The sequence below is a fragment of the Sander vitreus genome, chromosome 17 (genome assembly GCF_031162955.1).
Source record: "Sander vitreus isolate 19-12246 chromosome 17, sanVit1, whole genome shotgun sequence".
In the NCBI taxonomy this organism is placed as follows: domain Eukaryota; kingdom Metazoa; phylum Chordata; class Actinopteri; order Perciformes; family Percidae; genus Sander; species Sander vitreus.
Window position 1 is genome coordinate 15,383,603 of NC_135871.1, and position 20,890 is coordinate 15,404,492.

The window sequence follows — 20,890 nt, forward strand, 5'->3', positions numbered from 1 at the left end:
GGCAATTTGATGTTAGGCCAATATTTACGCCTATTTTAGGCTACTTTACCTTTTTCATATTGGTCTGTTATCCCTGTCAAATGTATAAGCGAGTAGCCTACATTTGAATCAGCATAGATCTGATGATGATAATAGGAAGAGGAAGAATGAAATAAACAAAAACCTAAATAAATAGAAAAGTACAAATAGCCTACATCAAGAGAAGATAAACTTCTTTAAAGTAGCCTATAACTGGTGTTTTGTGTCCATGCAGTTGGAGGCTTTGGAGGCCGTCTTCGCCCAGACTCACTACCCGGACGTGTTCACCCGGGAGGAGCTGGCCATGAAGATCAACCTGACCGAGGCCAGGGTGCAGGTAGGCTGCAGCAGCGTTATGTGTCCTGGGCACGTTTGACCATGCAAGAGAGGGTAAATTAAGCCACTCTGTCATTCCGGCGATGCACTTTAATAACATCAACATAATGGTGAATATTAGATTAGCTTGATTAATCGGTCATTCATAATTAACCAGCGATAATGTTCCTAGCTAATTCGTCCGCGTCTCAAAGGTAGGAATACATCATCCATGCAGATCCTTTTCCAGTTTTCGCAGACAGAAAACGATGTGTGCTTTAAAAGAGGGCAAACAGCCTCCAAAACTCTTTATTTCTCTCTCTCTGTCACACACACACACACACACACACACACACACACACACACACACACACACACACACACACACACACACACACACACACACACACACACACACACACACACACACACACACACACACACACACACACACACACACACACACACACACACTAAAACACACAGGCACCTTAAATTTGGCAATTTATATTCCGGTCCTGCCCTGCACATATGCGCGGTTATAAACTTGGCCAGATGTAATTAAGTTATGTGTCCTGTATGTAATTTCCTGCATTCCAGATTTGCTTTTGGGTTTTGTTGTGCGCACAGATCTAATTGTGGGAAATATAATAGTTTGCTTTTTGTTCCCCAGGGTCATCTTACTATCGCTTAAACCCAATGGCGGGGTTGATAATGGAATCCAGCGCTGTAAATTAGGGATTGTAAACAAATTATTCCCCTCCTAATCCGATTACCACATTCCTATTATTAAATCTGAACATGAATCCACCGCAGTATGCAGGGATATTAAACTTACATTATTATTAGAAAATAAATTTCCTTTCTGTTGTAGTCTTATTGCCCCCCTTTTTGTAAAGTGTCAATGGGCCTCCCCCGCATTAAGAGCATGCTGCAAATTGAGATTAATGGAGCAATTATAGCCCATTCAGAAACGGGTGTGTGTGTGGGGGGGGCACGACTTCTAGCTCGAAGGTGCAGGGGTGAGATAAGTCCATTGGTTGTATTGTTGTCCTGCCACCAACATGTTGTCCTTTCTTTATGCCGAATGAATGCATGTGTTTTGTTGGCTGTTGACATCATTTATACCTCTGGTACAATAGGAGGGATGCAGAGCACATGCACACAGACTCTAACCTCCATTCACACATCATGATTAATGCCTGCTAGAACCAAGTCCTAATCGAATCTGATGTTGTCAAACAATCACTAAATAGGGAAATAAACGACTTCATCATAGCTGCCTCTCTCTCTCTCGGGCAGCACAACTGTCAGTGGGAAGTCATTAAAATATGATAATGAAAAATTGCTCAATTAAATGTTGTTATAGGCAGCGACCTTCATTCGATTAAGACACCAGAACTTGGTTATATGTTCTCAGCTGTGTGGATAGTGATTTTTTTTGGGATAAGTCGGGGACTGTGCGAGATTGGAGCACTGGTGTGACACATTTAAACAACTCTTGATATACAAGGGGAATCAAAGCAAATAGAACATTTTCTTAAACTTTGCTATACCTGTTAACAAGATAGAAAAATATAATATATAATGTAAAATATAATGTCTGTGATATGCCAAAAGAATATGCAAATGGTAATTATGTTGGCAAAAACAATTTGCCATGGATATAAAGCTGCATTCAATAAATAAAAATAAATGGATGCAAACTGCCAATGTGTCAGGAAATGCAGCCATTTTCCAGTTTTAATTGGTGATTTAATTTAATTGTCTTCCCTTTAATTCTTTTTATGCAGGTTTGGTTTCAGAACCGCAGAGCAAAGTGGAGGAAGACGGAGCGAGGGAGCGCAGACCCTGAAGGAGGGAAAGAGCAGATGAGTGACAGCAGTCCTCCATCTCGCAACATCAACTCTCAGTCCCCAGTGGACCACAGCAGAAAGCAGAAAGAACCACTGGAGATGCAGCAGAGGTGAGAAAAGACAGATAGAGGCTTTTTGTAGCTATTATTTTGTTGTGAAACAGTGTCCCATTGGTAGCAGAAAGGTGGCCGGTACAGATTTGCAGACTGGTGGATCTGGGTGATGGAAATAAACAAGAGGCCGTTAATAACTGTCCCCACAAAACTCAAAGCCATCTAGATCATTTCTTTAAATTAAACAATGTCCTTTATAAAAAATCTTCCAGTTGAATGGATTATGAAACAATCAAAGCTACAGAGAAAATCAGCTCTTATAGTGCACATTTTAGTTAGAAGAAAGTTGTACAATAGTTGTATAGAAATTGATGTGTATTAAAACATTTGTTTGGTTAACTTTAACTTCTAGATAATTAGATACAGTATGTCTGTTTTCTCCAGTATCAACAGGACAGTGGGTCCAAGTGGTCCGTTCTTCCCATCCTGTATACCAGGCACACTCCTCAACTCTGCCACCTATGCCCAGGCCCTCTCACAGGTCGCCACACTGAAAGGTAAATATGATTCTCATTAATTGGAAAAAAGAGATGGTGATAATGGTGATGTGATGATGAACATCTGGTTTTAAGTAGTCTAACCACTAGTCCCATTTTGGTATTTTTCAGGTAATGGCTTGTGCTCCTGCTGTGTTTCTGACCCCATGGGCTTGTCCTTCCTGCCACCCTACGGTTGTCAGGGCAACCGCACAGCCAGCGTGGCCGCCTTGCGCATGAAGGCCCGTGAGCACTCGGAGGCTGTACTGCAGTCTGCCAACCTGCTCGGTGGGCCCGGCGGCGTGGGAGTCCTGTCTGGAGTCGGCATGGGCGCAGCTGGGGTGGCGAGGCCCATAGTGGGTCCTGCCATCGAGGTGCCCGTCACTGTGGGAAGAGGGGGAGACAGCTCCAGTCCTAGCACGGTCACCAAGGTCCCAGTCCTGGGCAGCAGTCCTGACAAACACCCTCACTGCTCCAAGGAACCACTGGAGAAAAAGTGAAGTGCTGGACAAAAAAATGGATTTAATGATACTCTAAATCTGTGTGATCGTGCCTGTTATTACTACTCTACTCTACTCTGGTCCTATGAGCACCTAAGCACAAATACTGACTGACTCAAGAAACAGCCTGGAAAAGACTTTGCTGATATCACATTGTATGGATGCAAAGATTACAATATTTATTTGACAGTAAATTATTATTGTTTGTGAGAAATGCTGAATATTTCAGGCCTTGTTATCCCCATAGAAGCACAAATGTGGTTTGGGATCTTCACGCACTCTTGGACTCTATTTGATGGACTAAGATAGATACAACATGTGTGCAACAAAGACCTATTTGATAATGTGAATTTAAGTAATCCTAATACAGTTCCTCTCATTTTCAAAAAGAGGACAGATGCTTACATTGTAAATGTTAATGCATGTAAACTGTGAGTGTACAACTGATGGCAGGACAGTGAGGCTTTTTGGAGGATTTTGGCAATATGATGTTTATGTCATCAGGTAATTAAAGGGGTCAAACAATCTCTTATTCTTTTGAATTTAAAGTGAACGTGCACTTTAATATTAATCAGCCATTTTCAGCGTAAATGTGTACATGTGCCAGAATACAGTATGTTTACGTGTGAACCCCAGGCAGGCAGGCTGAAGCAGACCCAGTGACAGAGCGGTAGTTGTCCCTTCCACTCTGTTAGCACATCTGTAGCGCCAGCAGACAGGGAACACACACACCAGTCCTGTTGTGACATGTTCTTTAAAACAATTAAAGATGTAGTCGCTCATGTTCCTCTCCTGTTGCCTCGCACTCCAGCCATCTGTTCTGATACATTATTTATCAGTTTCCCTTAAAGCCGGGAGAGGAGAGCAATTGTGACTCTTATTATTTATTTACTTTTAGTAACGCTCACCCTCTTCCTCTTTCTTTTCCTCTCCCTGAGCATTTTTTAATAAACCCTATTAAACATGATACATGCTATTTATTAATGTTGAATTTACTAAATACCATCTCTCATCACCTTAGGGCTCTTCATACAGTAGTTTATCGCAGGCAATACATGTGTTGATTTATTATTCCTAAATATCTCTCCTCACTAGAATGGCTCTTGAATAAAGGATCAGCTGATCAGATTGAGAATACTTAACAGCAGAGCACACAACCAGTAGCTGGGCTGATTCAATTTGTGTCCTTGAGGATTTTCAGGAAATTGCTTTTGATAGTCAATAACACAATTAAGTAAACTACCCACACATTATGATGAATAATTGATAAGAAATTATGTATTACCATGAAGTACTGGTTCAATAATTGATGAGGCGACACCCTGGTGACATAGAAGAGGGAGATAATGTCAGAAGTCGTACCAGGTTGTACACGGAATACAGCTCATTCACATCCTCTTTTTTACACCATTATATGTGCATGTTGTAAGCACTCTACAAATATTTCAATAAAGTGACACTTTCAGTGACCATGAGTCACTTTCTTGTGACATTAACACTTTTTAAAATTTGATGGGATTTTATTTTATTGGGACATCATATTTCCCTACAAAACACACACACACACACACACACACACACACACACACACACACACACACACACACACACACTCCATAGAAATACATTTCCACTTTTGAGACAGAAGTGTCAAAATGCAGTTAAAATAAATTTTGAAAATCAGAACCTATGGCCTATTTTGTTATATATTTGGTATCACAATATTATATAGCAAGTACTCTGTTGTAACTATTCATGCCACAAATAATATTACCAAAAACATCATGTCCTAATATAATGATTTTGCTTTAAGAGAGCTCCAGAGCAAAGATGTTAAGCCCCCTGACATGGCAGCTAATGATAACACAATATATACTTATACAAATCAGCTCTTTTTTTCCAAAAATGTACCAATATGGATGACGGAATCCAGCCAACTCATACAAAAGACGTGAAAAACACATTCAATCTCTCCAAAATTGAATACAGTAGTTGTGGAATTTAATCATTAGCCAAAACAAAGGATGCTGAAGTTATAATGACTCCGATCATCATTAAGTCTGCATGGTGCCCATAATTCACTACTTTAATATTTCATAAACAAGTCAAGTTGGTGTTGACATTCAGCTGTGCATGTGGCATCATTGATAATTTTCTGTCACCTAAAAAAAGTCCCGAGGCGGTTTTGTGGAGCATTGTTATATCAAATTAGCTGGAGAGCGGCCAGAAAACCAGACAAACATGGTGAATATGGGGGACAGCAGTTGAACTCTGTTCTTACAGTGCAGTTAATGGACTTCTTTTGTTGCAGTAATGAAATATTTTGCAGGGATGTGGGGAAATATGTCCTGAAACAGGGAGACGTTGTGCACATGCACCCATCCACAGACAATATGAGGCACACTAAAAGAGACAGTTTGCTTAAGAAAGACTGGCACATACATATAATTCTTTTGCTTGACATTGGGTGCAACACCTAAATTTGACTATTCAAGAACCCAGTTTCCAAAAACAGACATACTGTAAAGTGCATTGAGGGCCGGCCCACTGAAGAGCCAAAAACACCACACTAAAGTATCATCTCTGCTTTTCATTCCTGCAACAGCCCTGATCAATAACCCAATCAATTAGAATCAATTCAGCTCATTTTTGAATGGAGATAATACAAACAAAGCATATCTTAATGCAGCAAGTAATGTGCCTGTCTGCCACACAACCCCAGCTCCGCTCCTCCTTACTCAGCAGCACAGGGAAGAGCATCCTCAGCGTTTGTGATCAATGCTTACAGTCCTCAGTAGCTTTACAACACAACTATGTAAAGTAAAGTTGGAGAGTTGCACTCTGAAAAGACTGAGGAAATATGTCTTTTAAAAATTCTAAATCTCAGTACAGACCAAATGTTACGGATGTCTGTTCTTAGTTTGTCCACTAGAGGGACTTAGTGAGCAGGAAACTTGTCCAGACTCCACAACAGCCTTCATTTCAATCTTCAGTGGGACATCTGGCCATTTTGGAAAAACACACACTGAGTAATTTTTGCTGAGGGACGTATTGGTAAATTAAATTGTATTAATCCCAAAAAAATTTAAGTGCTGAGTACTGAAGACCTAAAAGTAGCAAAACACGATGATATAGCAGGAAGTTGCAAATTCTGGATGAGAATGTTTCTGATCTGTGAAGCTGATTCCCTCATCTACATGGAGGAAAGCCATGGATGTTACTGATTGACAAAGAGTCCAGTGTGGAGAGAAAAATGGTGGATAAGATTAGCATGTGGGTGGAGGTTGTTTAGAGGGGAGGAAAGAGATTAGTTAAAAAGGGATTACCTCAGCCTTTCCCAAAGTTTAGTGAGCTGTATGCAAAACCATCTGTGTGTGTGTGTGTGTGTGTGTGTGTGTGTGTGTGTGTATGTGTGCGTGTGTGTGGTTGTGTGGAGGAGTGCGTCTCCATTAAGGCCCATGTGTGTGTGTCCATCATCCCGCTAGGCTGGCCCTGCACCCGCCAACTATCCCAGGAAACTATCTGCTACAGCAATCTCCTATTATAGCAGCGGGCTGTAGGAGGGGGTAGGAACAGTTCCTCCCCTTCCTCTGCCTTATGACCTTTTCGGCTGGGGGGTGTGGGGGGCTGTAGCCAGTGAGATTAGACTTCCATAGTCAAAGTACTGTAATAAATGATTGTAAAATTCAGAAAATCTGCTTCTGTTATTTGGTCTTATAGTCAACAGAAGGCTTTATTCAAGTGTTAGGTGATGATAGCAGGTGGGTAGTGCCCAGGAGACACTTGTTGACACTCCATATAGTATCTGTTTAACAAAGAGGGTGGCACTCTAGTGTGAAATTAGTTATTTATATCTCCCAGAGGGGCACCCAAACTACAGTCCCCCCTTCACCCACCTACCCAACACCCACAATAATAACACACCTTCAGGAAATTAGTTTTTTTCCCTGGTTTAGACCCCACAACCACCTCAGTCAGTTGTAACACTTTCTCACTTTGTGACAGTTAGCTCTCGCTGCTAATGACCAACAGTTAGCTGTCCAGATTTATAAATAGTTGAGAGGCTGTTTGTTTCATCTGTCTGACACTCGACACCAAATGATCTCACAGATCTGCATGCTAACTCAAGCCCTCATTCTGTCCCCCCATGGTGGACACTCTCTCTGGGACAACTCTTCTATTTCTGTCTGGTCTCCAGCCCCAGGTCCTGCTGCCTGCCTCTGCTCAGATGCTCAAAGACGACTGTGGACTACATAGAGGTTTTTTGCTTTGGATTGTTGTCAATAGAAAGAGTCACAACTACCAGAGTGGGCTTGTGTGAGGTGAGAGGCCTTTTTGGGGAGCCTGTTGAGGAGTTTACGACAGGGACCAAATTATGGATTATAAACTGAAAGGTAAGACAAGAGCTAGCTTTACATTCTTGTTCATATTGATGTAGGGACACTTAAAAGATAATATATAAAAAGCCTCAGGGAAAAGTTAAAACAATAGATATACTCAACTTTCCATACATGCATGCATTGTCATTTACAGCGAATTTAAGTGTAAGAGTGGGCATTTTCATGCAGATAAATAAATGAAAACACATGAAAAAAAATCCCTGCTTTAATCTCCAAAAACAATTATTTTATTCCACTGACAGCTGCTGACACTGGTAAACATTTAGTCATATCCTTTCTGCTCTCAGATTTGACAGATTTGCTGCTGAACAGTCTTCGTTTGGACCACAGTCCCTCTGAAAACGAGGCCTCTTTGGTGTCAGGTTTTACAGTTGGATACCCGTCACTGGACAGGACAGAAATAAACCTGCCACATGCAAGAATTAACAATTTGACACGAGAAAAATGGCTCATATTAGGGACAGTTACCACAACTGTGCATGATTTTCTAATGCTTTTAATGATATAAATATGTGTTCAATATTTTGTTAATGCTTACCATGAATTAAAAGAAGATAAAGTGAGTGACTATAAAAGACATGGCCTCGCCTAAGCTGCTGCTGTTTTCTGCTTCAGAAGAACGGTGTTGCATGACATTTTTAGACTTCCTTTCATTTTTGCAACAGTTTTATTTGATAGCCATGCAGTACAGCAGTGACGTGTGCTGTTTCGTAGATGCATATAAGATGGATAGCATCCAGGTCGGAGATATTAATGAACTACTGGATATTCTAAACGAGGTGACTGCTTGCCTGGCAGCTGCAGTAAATTTAACCAGAACATATGACGTTATCTTGTTGCATCTAAATGTGTAACCCTTTTATTTAAAGGGAGAGGGAGTATGCAATAAGAAGGCTATAAGAGCACAACACTTATTTTATTACTGAGATGTTATGAGCATTATCTTTATTACATAAAGATATTACATACATATTATTTATTTATGTTTTGCATTATATCATTTAAAACTTTAAATCCAGTTTATTACGAGTACAGTTTTGAAGGCCCCCCCACAGGCAATGCAAAAAGGCCAGCTTACTGGTGATGAGTGGGAGTAACATTGAGAAAAAGCTATTGCGTCAACACAAACAAATATGTCACAGCCCATGGCCTTAGCTGTTTTAAATTTATAGATCAGAAAACACTGATTTTATTTATGAAAAAAGATTTGCACTCCGATAATGGTTTTATACTTTATACACTTTTTTATTTTGTAAATTGGCCATTTTGGTAATGTTAATGTTTTAAAGTTTAAACACAGTTGGTTTTTAATAAATTAAAATATCACATTGAAACATTTTAGATCACATATTATGTACTTATACCAGCAATAAATGTTGTAATTTTAACTCTGAAATCTTAATGTAGCAACACTTCTGTGTAAGGATATATAATCTGCTTTCCACCTGCTCTCTGTACTGTAGTAAAACCAAAGGGGTTACAGCTGACCGACCGTAAACAGACTTTTTAAGTCTTTCACTCAAAGAGAAACAGCTTGGTGGAAGTCTAACATGCTGGTCTAACTTGTCTAACCTTTTATCAATATTAATACATTGATAATGTGACATGTATTTAGTTAGTTCCAACCTCTGATGATTGTTAAACCAACGCCTCTATCTAGCTCCAAGTGATCTAAGTCACCCATTAAAAAATGTGTGTGTGTGTGTGTGTGTGTGTGTGTGTGTGTGTGTGTGTGTGTGTGTGTGTGTGTGTGTGTGTGTGTGTTCTGTAGTTGTTTTTTCATCTAAAATCTCTGAGCACAGTTGTGTGCTTCTAAATGTGTATGTCTGTTTTCATGTATGTGTACTGGACATGTCCTTAGTATGGGCAGACAAAGAGTCACCATGCTGTTTGTTACTAATTTTCACCTGTGTGTGTGTGTGTGTGTGTGTGTGTGTGTGTGTGTGTGTGTGTGTGTGTGTGTGTGTGTGTGTGTGTGTGTGTGTGTGTGTGTGTGTGTGTGTGTGTGTGTGTGTGTGTGTGGTCATCTAAGTTTGTACGGATGTTTCCTGCTTTCCCAAGATAACTCACGTGAGGCTGTCTTTACTGTGCCTAGCAACAGTGTAGTTTTATTCACAACATGTCTCTGAAGGTCATAGTGATTGAGTAGATGGATTTACAGGGCTGTTTTGAGAGGCACATACTGTACAGTACATTGCTGCTTAATGCAAAGGGAAAAAAGCTTCTTATCAAGGCCAGCTATCACATAATAAGCACCACAACAAAAGTTTTTAAAATGTTCTCATAATATATATATATATATATATATATATATATATATATATATATATATATATATATATATATATATATATATCAGGCCTTTGGATCAAGGTTGAAATACATCACACACGTAATGCAAACAATATTATAAAACGCTTTCTTTTAAGATGAATGGTTATGTAAGTGCCTGTTCAGGTTCAGGCTAATTCTCCTTTCTTTTCTCCTGTAGGAAAAGAAAAAATTCCAGGATTTTTTTGGACAGAGGCCAACTAAAAGGCACAATGCCTTAGGAGCTACTAGCTGTAGAAAATCCGGTCTAAGGGGCCCCAAACTCTGGGTCCTGTAGCTCCATCAGCAGGCAGAGTGTATCATTTTGAGGTCTGTGTTTGCATGAATGACTGAACAACTGAGGACAGAGCTCTATGCTAGGTACCTTGCATCATGACCTCAGTTGAGAAGCGCCGCTCAGGCCGAAAGAGTGGTGGGCATCGAAAGCACAGCGATGGAGGCTACAGCGACACCTCCAGTGGTGGGTCCTTTCTGGATGAGACTGACCGTGAGGTCAGCAATCTGACAGATCGAGCATTCAGGAGCCTCTGCATTGGGGATGAGGCTGTTTATAATGACTCAGATCTCTGTTCGTCTTCTCCCTGCACCCAGAGAGACAGGCAGCTGGCCTTTAGCCAGAGTGGCCAGGACAGAGACAGAGAGGACAGAGAGAGGGATGAACTCAAGAGAGCTGCACATGAGAGCTTCAGCATCAGGATGCAGCAGTATGGACAGGACTGGATCCATGGAGGAATGTATGGTGCTGAGATCCAGAGAGATCCACAATGGGAGGTTTATGGGGAAAGGACACAGGGGAGGGTTTCTGCCACATTCCAGCACTCCTTTGTGGAAACCTCTCAACAGGAGGAATCTTTGGGGGGAGAACAGCTGTCCTTTCTAGGCAATGGAGCCAGAGAGTTGAGTTCGCGGCAACGCAGAAGCCGCTCCAGAGTTTCGTCTCTGATCAGAGCTTTTAACTCAGAAGGACAAAGGGATGGAGCAGGGAAGGATGGTCAACTCAGAGAGTGGAATGATGAGACAAGCTGGGACAAATCAGCTCTGATGAGTATCCAAAGGGAGCTTTCTGAGTTCTCTACATCTTACCAGCAAAACTTTAACAGTGGTCATTTCTCCTCAGCTTGCCCGTTCTCATCCCAAGACACCAACTTCTACTCCTCTGAAGTAGCAGCAGTGGCTCACATGAATTCTGCATCCTCTTTTATGAGATCTTCCCACAGTAAACACAGCATGTCCACGCAGGTCAACTGTAACTCTAACTTCTTTATACACAGTGAGTGTAGTCCCTTCAAGGTTTGGAGGGACCATAACAGGTTTCCCTTCCAACAAGGAGAAGTCTCAGGGTTTATGCACTGTTCAGAATTCCCTAAATGGTATGACACACCAATGTACAGAGAGCTTTCAATGGAGGCCCAACCACAGGGTCCATACAGGTTTGATGAGAGGGGTATCAGACACCAAAGGAATAACTTGGCACCTGTGGTTCCGTCCACTCTTCCCCGCTCCACCTCAACATCCACAATACTGCAGAAAGCTTCGGCTGTAGAGAAACGCTGCGAGTCAGAGTTGACAGGTCATTACCCTCACAGGAAGCGGACGCAGAGCCTGGGAACTAACAGGCTCCCATCGCATCGGCCATCAACTGCATCACCTACCAGTGAGATGTCTCGACGTGTCCAGGACACCATCAGCTCCGTCAAAGCCCTCCAGCAAAAAATTAAAATGATGACAGAGAAAAATACAACAGGGATGACAACAAATCAACAAGGAGTATTTTGTAGAAATGATAATTTAATTCCCTTTGGCAACAATGCAAAAACAGTGGCACCAAACGTTGTCAGCAGCAACACAAGCACAACTCCCTTCAACATCAGCCAACTGCTCACACCTTTAGTGCAAGCACATCAAGAAACAGAGACATCAGAGGTCAGGCAGTATGCAGTTTCCCCTCAACCTGTGGAACATCCTCCAGTGCGAGCAGAAAGCAGGGGAGCCACTCCTGATGTTAGGATGTGCAGCTACAAATCCAGAGCCACGAGCCTACTCTTCAATCTCAAAGACAACAGGAAAAGAGTAAAAAGCACCTACAGTCCTGCCAAATTTAAAGGCTTGGACACAGTGGAAAAAAGCAAACATCACTCTATTCAAGACCCTAGAGACACTGTGATAGACATCCCTGATTATCCAGATCTAGACTTTCAATTTCTTCAGGTAGAGGAATCCAGCAGAACAAATGCTGCCTCGCATCAATACGTAAACCAGTACCATAGCCCTGAATTGTCACTTACAACACCAAATTATCAACCTGCACATACAGGCCAACACTCAGAATACACTGTAAGTGATTACCAGACAGCTCAGATGCAAAGTCAGATGGTTCATCACTCAGGGTTCACTGGCTTCATACCTGAAAATTATGCTAGCAATCAGCTGGCTAATGGGCAGCATCTCCATGAGGACCTATCGTCATTTACTCCCTATAAGCAACGCATGACAGACAATGTAGAAACTCTGGGAGGAGATGTATACAGGCTGAACACATCTTCTACAGCTACAGTAACACCAATGATAAATGCTGACAACAATCAACCAAGAGAATATTTAATAAGTAAGGCAAATGCTGAGCAACATTTTAATGAAACAGTGGGAGGGGAATTCACAAAGGTGGATAGATATCAGCAGCTCAAAGAAAACAAACATGATTACAGTAATGTGTCCTCACAGGATAGGTGGAGACAGACAAACAGCCAAGATACAGAAAGTCTAAGTCTGAAAGCAGTCTCTCCATGGAAACAAGAGATAACTGCTTCAATGGAAAAAGACCAACATGCACAGGCTTACCAAAGAGCAGCTGTGATAAAGGAGGAACTAAATTCACCAAGAGACACATACAGAGGGGAAAATCAGCAAAGTATAAATAAAGAACTTGAGAAAATAGAGTTGAGGGAGAGTTTTGGTATTGGAACATATTCTCATAAAAAGGCTAGGTTGGTCTACACTAACATTTCAAACCAACAGCAACAAAATGCTCCATTTAGTAATGACACTATAGAAAATCCAGCATATTATGGACAACAGCAACCAGGAGCTCTGAAGTATAACAATAAAGAAAATGAAGTGAAAGCTCATTATTTGACACAGAATTATAATAGATATAGTGATCAAGAATACAGAAACCAACACACATTGTATTCTAATAAAGACAAAAGAATGCTCACGCAAGAAACCGTTCAGAAAAAACACTATACGTCAATTCCACAGGCGTATGAAATGCAAAGTCTCCAGCCAATAGAAGCTAAACCACAGTTTGAACAGAATGTGCAGAAAACGTCATTATCTAACCCTGACAATGCATCTGCCACCACAATAGCAAACCAGGTAAAGGACAGACAGTTTGTTGAGGTCAAGGCTGAACAGGTCATGGCAGAGCATATAAAAGCACAACACACCCAAGCAGAGCTGGCAAAGGCTCAGCACTGGGCTCAAGTGGAACAGCCCAAAGCAGAGTCGGCTAGGTTAATTTTAGCAGGGCAGACTGGTTCAGACAAAGTCAAAGCAGAAGAGGCCAAAGCAGAATTAACAGAGTACCAGAGAGTAAACCAGGCTAAAGCAGAACATATTAAAGAGGATAAGAGAAAAGAGGAACGGACAGAACAGTCCAAAGAAAAACAACAAGAGTGTGCCAGAGAGGAACAGATAAAGGCAGCGCAATCCAGAGTACAAGTAACAGAAGAGCCTAGAAATATAACAGAGGAAGTAGGGGCCGAGCACTTGAGAGAGGAGCAGGGTGAGCAGGTCAAAGTAAAACAAGCTGAAGCAAAGAGGCTAAAAGAAGAACACATAAAAACTGAACTGGCAAAGGCCGAGCAGGCCAGGCAGGATTGCTTGGGGCGAGCTAAAAGCGAACAGGCCAGTAGAGAAAGGATCAAAGCAGAACAAGTTGACGAAGAATGGGTTAGAGCAGATCAAGTTGAAAGGGAGCAAGTGGAGGCAGAACAAATCAGAACAGAAAAGGTTAAATCAGAGCAGGCTGAAGCAGAGCATAAAAAAGCAGAACAAGCTAAATTAGAGCACCTACAAGAGCAACAAGCTAAAGTAGAACAAGAGAAGACTAATGTAGTTGAAGTGGGAAAGGTGAAAGCAAACCACATTCAAGTTGAGGATGTTAACCAGGAGAAAGCTGAGGAAGATTCAATTCAAGCGGGTCGAGTAAATGCAGAGCAACCTGTAACACAGATAAGTAAAGCCAAAGAGAGAAAGGCAGAGCTGGCAAAGTTGGAACAAACCAAATTGGAGCTAGCTAAAGCAGAGCTAACAAAAACAGAGAACATGCCGGAAAGGTCAGCTAAACCGACAGCAAAACTAACAGTGAAACAGGTAAAAAATGAGCCAGATAAACTTGAACAAGTTAAGACAGAGTTAGCTAAAGCTAAAGCAGAATTGGCTAAAATAAAGGAGAAAATGAGAGGAGAGCAAAAAGAGAAAGTCAGAAATAGAGTTCTCACAAATGAAGACGGGATTAAGACAGATGTTCCTTTGAAGGTAAATATCAACAAAAAGGAAGAGTACAAAGATCAAGACCAGGCAACACAAATGCATAAACAGGGGGAAGACTCAGTTGTTGTCAGCAGGCAAAATTCAGATCAAGCTAATAGAGGGGCTGAGTATGAGCGTCTTAGAGAGAAATATGGTTTTACTGATACAGACTTACCAAACAGAAACAAAGTGTCAAATAGTGCCAGTGAAACACCAGCTTTATCTCTTGATAAAGTTGAGACAACGAGTAACGAGAAATCAAAAGGCAATTCTAGTCCTACAAGCAGAGTTGCAAGAGCTAACACAGAAAATAAGGAGGAAGTGGACAGCTTTAAACCCATTGAGTTGACAGAGAGTCAGTATGTTTACAGTGAGTCATCCAAAGAATTCAAACTTTCTGAGAGTAATTATTTGCCTATCAATGTAGATAAAAGAGAAAATAGTGACACTGTTTCTGATAAAGTGAAGGATGACAGTGTTGAAAAGTTTGACCCTCTGAAACAAACTGATATTTCACAGCAAAGAGATTCTGATTTGGCTAAACCGCTCCCCCTTGTAAGAAAACCAAAGTCAACTGAACACAGTTTAGGTCCAGGTAAAGATATGCTTTTTACCCCTCCCAGAGCATTGTTCCATAAAGAGAGAGCTCAGACTAAGCAGGAGATTCTGACTTCCAAGATAAAAGCTCATGCTGAAAAAGAGATTTCAGCTATTAAAGAAAAGGGTTTTGCTGTACGAGATGGGTTTATATCTAAAAATTCTACCAAGCAATTAGCAGGTAATAATATACGACAGAGGCCACCATCACAGGAAGTGTCTAAAAAGCATGAAAGCACAATGGCCAGTAATATTACATTAAAGCACCAGATGGAGCCTTCAGGAATACAGATGGAACCAGTCAAGTTTGTTTCACTTCCCAGCTCTGCTACAATACCAGTTAAGTCTGCAGCAACCACCAGTCAGGTTCATTCACAGAAACAACTTCACAAAGAACCAATGAAGAGCGATGACAATCTGCCAAAAAACCCCAGCAAAGCAAAACAGACGGAAAGTTATACCATGAGCACAGATGACGGCTTGGTAGAAAATCAAAAGAAAGAGAATCAATTTGGAATTAAATCACTTACACAAAGTAAAGAGCAGGCACTCAAAAACAAGCCAGAAACACAGGAAGCAAAGAAAGGAGAAATATTTGGAAAACAGAAAGAGGGACTTAAAGACAATACTATCGTAAACACTGATAATCTCAACAAGAAGAAACAGGATCCTCCACAAGCTACAGCTCTGGTCGAAGCTGAAAGCTCCAAACCTATGCCGACAGAAAAGGCTGAGAGTAAACATGAGGCAGTTCATGAGTACTCAGCACCTTCACTAAGTCTTACCTTTGGTCAGAATGAGACCCCTGTGGCTGAGGACAAATTGCAGATCATGGGAATATTGGTAACTGTACAAGAAAGAAAGCCCTCTGTGGACAAAGGTCAGAGGAATAACAGCACTCAAGAACAAATGAATGTAAAAGAGAAAGAGTGCAGTAATTCAGAGCTAGATAAATGTCATCCCAGTTCAGGTCTGGAAATAGGTAAAGGAAATACATGTTCAAAGGAAGTTAGCATAGTAAAGCCGAATGATGGAGTTGTACAGAACACTCATCCTACAGTGAAAGAAGATCAAACTAAAGTTGGTATGAATAATCATCCTGAAAACATGCAAGAAACTTCAACCCTAGAGACAAGACAGAACAATGTGTCTGAGAATGTTACTGTGAAAAGGACTTATCTCCAACAGGAGAGTTCTTCTATAAATGTAAGACCCCAAAGGATAACACAACTCCAAGAGCCATTGGCTGAAAAAGGTGTGCCTTGCAAAAATAAAGTGTTGGCTGAAACAAATCCGCTTCTCTACAACCAAGACATAATAGCAAATGAAACAAAAGACAACATGAATGAAATGCCAAAAGAAAACTCAGTAAAGATCATAAAGAAAGTTGAAGTAAAAAGTAATACAGAACAGAAAAATCCACAAAAAAGTCATACAGCACATGCCAATGAGAACTGCATAGCCAAAGTGGTGAACTCAGCAATAAGCGACACAAATGATTCAAACAGAGCTGCTGCTGAAACTCTGATAAAACATGACATCCAGCCATCAGTGAAAAAAGATATGACAACTGGCACCCATCTATCCAAAAGCAGGAACATAGATGGTAAGAGTGCACCAGTGGAAGAAAAGAGATGTGACTTAACACCACCAAAGCCATTCAACAAAACCATTCCATCTAACCATTTAACTGAGAATGAAAATGCTCATGTATCTCCAAAACATCAGTATAAAGAGACAAACATTGGAGAAAATAATCAATGGGATGATGATTTGCATATAGGCAGCATTGCCATCAGAGTTGTGCCAGCAGTAACTGAGGACAACCTGAAAATGGCAGGAAAACATCATGTCAACATCACCACTGTCCCGTCTGAAGTAGCTGCAGCTAATGAACATAAACAAGATGCATCATCAAGTCTTGAAAAAAAAGTGAACACTTTAAACAATGAAGACAAAACCAAAGACCTCAATCCAGCAAGTAGGGAAAAGCAAATGGAGGACAGTTTGGAAGACAAATTTGGAGTACAATGTGTTTTGTCCAGTGTGAAAAAACTGTCCAAATCACTAAAACTCAATAATCAACAGAACAGCATAAACACCACCAGTGACAATACTCAACCTGAAAATGGAAAGCCTGAAAAAGTAAATAAAAGCGGGAAATCAGCGGATGAATCAACAATAAGACCAATGGTGGGAGACTACTTTCAAGTGCAAGGGGTCGCAGAAACAAATAATGAACAATACAATCCTACTAACGCTGGAGATACGTCAAATGCTGTTTCAAAGGGAAGGGAACTTCCAGCATTACTATCAAACAAGGCAGATATCAGCAATGAATCTTGCAATGAAGCAAAAAATCTAGTATTTGTTTTGGATCAAAGTAAAAGGAAATCAAGTTCAGTAAGAGTTCAAGATGAGAACATAAAAAAGAAAAACAGGGAAACAGATGATAACCTGGATTCAAAAACGAGTGATGGTCCCACAGAGAGACAGAGTAATAAAAATGAGAAGACAGATGCTGGTCAAGCTGTTCATATCAGAAAACATCATACAGAGAACCAGTCCAGTTTAACAGCAAGGGAAACACAGAGCTCAAGAAATTCACACCCAACACAGGAAAATACAGTTAAAGAAAAACCTAAAGTTAAACCAAAACCAAAAGAAAGAGTATCCACAATACCTGAGATATCAGCAATTGCAGACTATGCAAGGTTAAAAGTAATTGTTTCAGAAGACGAGGCAAACAAAATTCAGGAATTCCCACCCAACAAAAAAGAGGGATTTTTCCCACTAATACAAACTCGTCATAGCAGACGTCCAATGTTCCCTGCTGACCCACAAGACCTCTCTGTAAAAGAGAAAAGTTTGCCAAATAAGACAGAGGTCAGCTCCAAAGTGAACAAAGAGCCCAAACCCTTAGTATTTCCCATTACTGACAGAGAACACCAAAGGACGGGGATGTTTAAACTGGGAGACAAAGAAAGACAAGAGAAAATGATTTTAGATGCCAAAGCCAATGAAGGTGTATTAGACACACTCAAAGCAAGTAACAAGTCACCATCAAGTCATCTTAAGAACCAGGGAAGTGAAGAACAAGTGACTGGAACTGATACCCAAAGAGTTCGACAAGTAGAACAAAGTATTCATCAGCCAAACAATCCTCCTATGCAAGCAACAACCTCATCTTCTGCAGTCAACAGGCCAAGAAGCACTTCTGTGTCACAACACCTAAAGCCACATGAGAACTCCAATCCACATGAAAAACTTGTGGGACAAGTGTACAACATAGAGGAAAGCAAAGCAACTCCAAAAAAAGATGAGGAGATTGAAAATGCACAGGCTAAGATTGGGGAAAAGAGAACAGATCAAATGAGGCAAGAAAGGCTTGCAACTCGGCATGAAGAAACCGAAACACAACATCAGAATAGAGCAAAACAGTTTGAGGAAAAACAAGCTTCTAGGATAGAAGAGGAGAAAAGAGCTGAAGATATGAGAGTAAGAAATATGATAGAAGAGAATAGAGCTTCTGTTGCTGAAGAAGAGAGGAGAGCCGCTCAGAGAGAAGAGGAGAGGAGAGCAAGAGAGCGGGAGGCCATTGCTATTAAGATCAAGGAGAAGCGGGAAAAACAGAGAGAAGCAGAAAGAAGGGCAGAGGAAGAAAAAGCTGCTCAAAAAGAAGAGGTGATAAAAGCAAAATTGAGAGAGGAGGAAGAGCGGATAAAAGAGAATGAGGAGAAGAGGAGGGTGAAACAGCAAGAGGAGGAGAGAGCTGCACAAGAGGAGATGCAGAGAAGAGCTGCTGAAGAAGGGAAGCAGAGAGCTGTTGAAGAGGAGAAGCAGAGGAGAGCTGCTGAAGAGGCAAAGCAGAGGAGAGCTGCTGAAGATGAGAAGCAGAGGAGAGCTGCTGAAGATGAGAAGCAGAGGAGAGCTGCTGAAGAGAAACAGAAGAGAGCTGCTGAAGAGGAGAAGCAGAGGAGAGCTGCGGAAGAGGAGAAGCAGAGGAGAGCTGCTGAAGAGGAGAAGCAGAGGAGAGCTGCTGAAGAGGAGAAGCAGAGGAGAGCTGCTGAAGAGGAGAAGCAGAGGAGAGCTGCTGAAGAGGAGAAGCAGAGGAGAGCTGCTGAAGAGGAGAAGCAGAGGAGAGCTGCTGAAGAAGCAAAGCAGAGGAGAGCTGCTGAAGAGAAGCAGAGGAGAGCTGCTGAAGAGGAGAAGCAGAGGAGAGCTGCTGAAGAGGAGAAGCAGAGGAGAGCTGCTGAAGAGGAGAAGCAGAGGAGAGCTGCTGAAGAGAAGCAGAGGAGAGCTGCTCTGATTGAGGAGCAAAGGCGAGCTAAACTAATTGAGGAGCGGATACTCGCTGATATTGAGGAAAAAGCTGCTCGGATTTCAGAGGAGGAAAGGATCAAACAGATCCAGGAGAAAAAGAAAGCAGAGCAGATGATTGAAGAGCTGAGGGAAGAAAGACAGAAAAAGGAAGAATGGATGAGAACTCAGAGAGCTGTTGAAAAAGACAAAACAATTATAAAACAAAGAGAAGAAAAGCAAGCCAAAGAGGAGAGAACCAGACTCCTTGAGGAGAGCCAAGCAGCACTGAAAGAGGAGAAGAGACTAGCACAAGAATGGATGCTAGCTCAAAGAGAGGATGAGATCAGGGCTAAAAAGAGAGGAGAAGAAAAGTTAGCAGCTCACAGAGAAAAGGAGAGAGAGACACAGATGGAGGAGCAAAAAGGAGCAGCGCAGAGGATGGATGCTCTCCAGTACTATGCCATCACCTCAACAGAATCAGAGCGGAAACCCAGAGAAAGACAACTATGCTCCCCTTTACCATCCCAACAAAGACACAATCCATCAGGGCTTGGATCACCTGAGGACTCAGGAGCCCATACTAGGCCTTATAGGCCACATGCCCCTGCTTCTCCAGCTCCATCTCTGCCCCGCTCCGAATCCTCCTCTCCTGCTCTGGGAGCCAAGCCCTCAATGTTCAGGGTGAAGGATAACACCATCAGAGGTTCCTCTTTCAAGTCTGTCAAACCACGCCTCCATAAGAACTTTGGAGAGGATTACCGAGTGGGTTCGCCGATGGAGAGGGGGTCAGAGAAAAAAGAGGAAGAGCAAGACATAATGAGACACAGTGCTGGAACGCCTGTCTATCCGGAGACAGGGTTAAACAGACTTGCTGCTATCAAAGAATCCTCCACTTTTCAGCCAGCATATTCATCACAGGATTACTCAGCCCTTCTCCCACAACACAGGCCTTACTCCAGGAAGAGCATAGCTCTGGATGAAGATGACTCCCGTTCTCTCATCAGCAACATGTCAGAGGATGTAGAGAGTTTTGCCACCAGTGCAGCAGACCTGGCAGATGTACGAGGCTTCTATGATGGAGAGAGGCCAGAATCAGCCTGTAGCTTTAGCAGTGATGTTTCCCGTTCTTTGGGCAAGCCTCCGACTGTTCCCCCAAAGAGTGAGAAAGCCTTGCGCAGAGCAAAAAGGTTGACTACTCGGAGAATCAAAAAGGAGTTGTCCAAATCTGCAGCAGACAGCCCTGATGGAGTTGAGAAATCTCTTCAAGAAGTCTCCAATATTACTTCCTCCTCCTCCACTGAGGTACGCTCTTCCAGCCGCCAAGCTATGGCTTCCTCCCATTTTTCCTCACCTGTCTCCCTCGCTCATGCTCCAACATTGGGGTCTAGCTTGCTTTCTTCACACACAGAGCACACATCTTCTCGCAGCTCCTCCTATGCTTCCCCTCAT

At 41.8% G+C, this 20,890-nt stretch overlaps 1 protein-coding gene across 1 annotated transcript in view; it reads left to right on the forward strand.

Annotated features, from left to right (window-relative positions):
• The window catches only part of drgx (dorsal root ganglia homeobox), a 5,340-nt gene extending 1,328 nt beyond the window's left edge, over positions 1-4,012 (forward strand). The window contains exons 3-6 of the mRNA XM_078273288.1: positions 254-355; positions 2,127-2,299; positions 2,687-2,799; positions 2,911-4,012. Of these exons, the coding sequence (XP_078129414.1) occupies positions 254-355; positions 2,127-2,299; positions 2,687-2,799; positions 2,911-3,278 (756 nt within the window). The 3' untranslated portion in view covers positions 3,279-4,012. The remainder of the gene's footprint in view (positions 1-253; positions 356-2,126; positions 2,300-2,686; positions 2,800-2,910) is intronic.
• Positions 4,013-20,890: the final 16,878 nt, after the last annotated feature.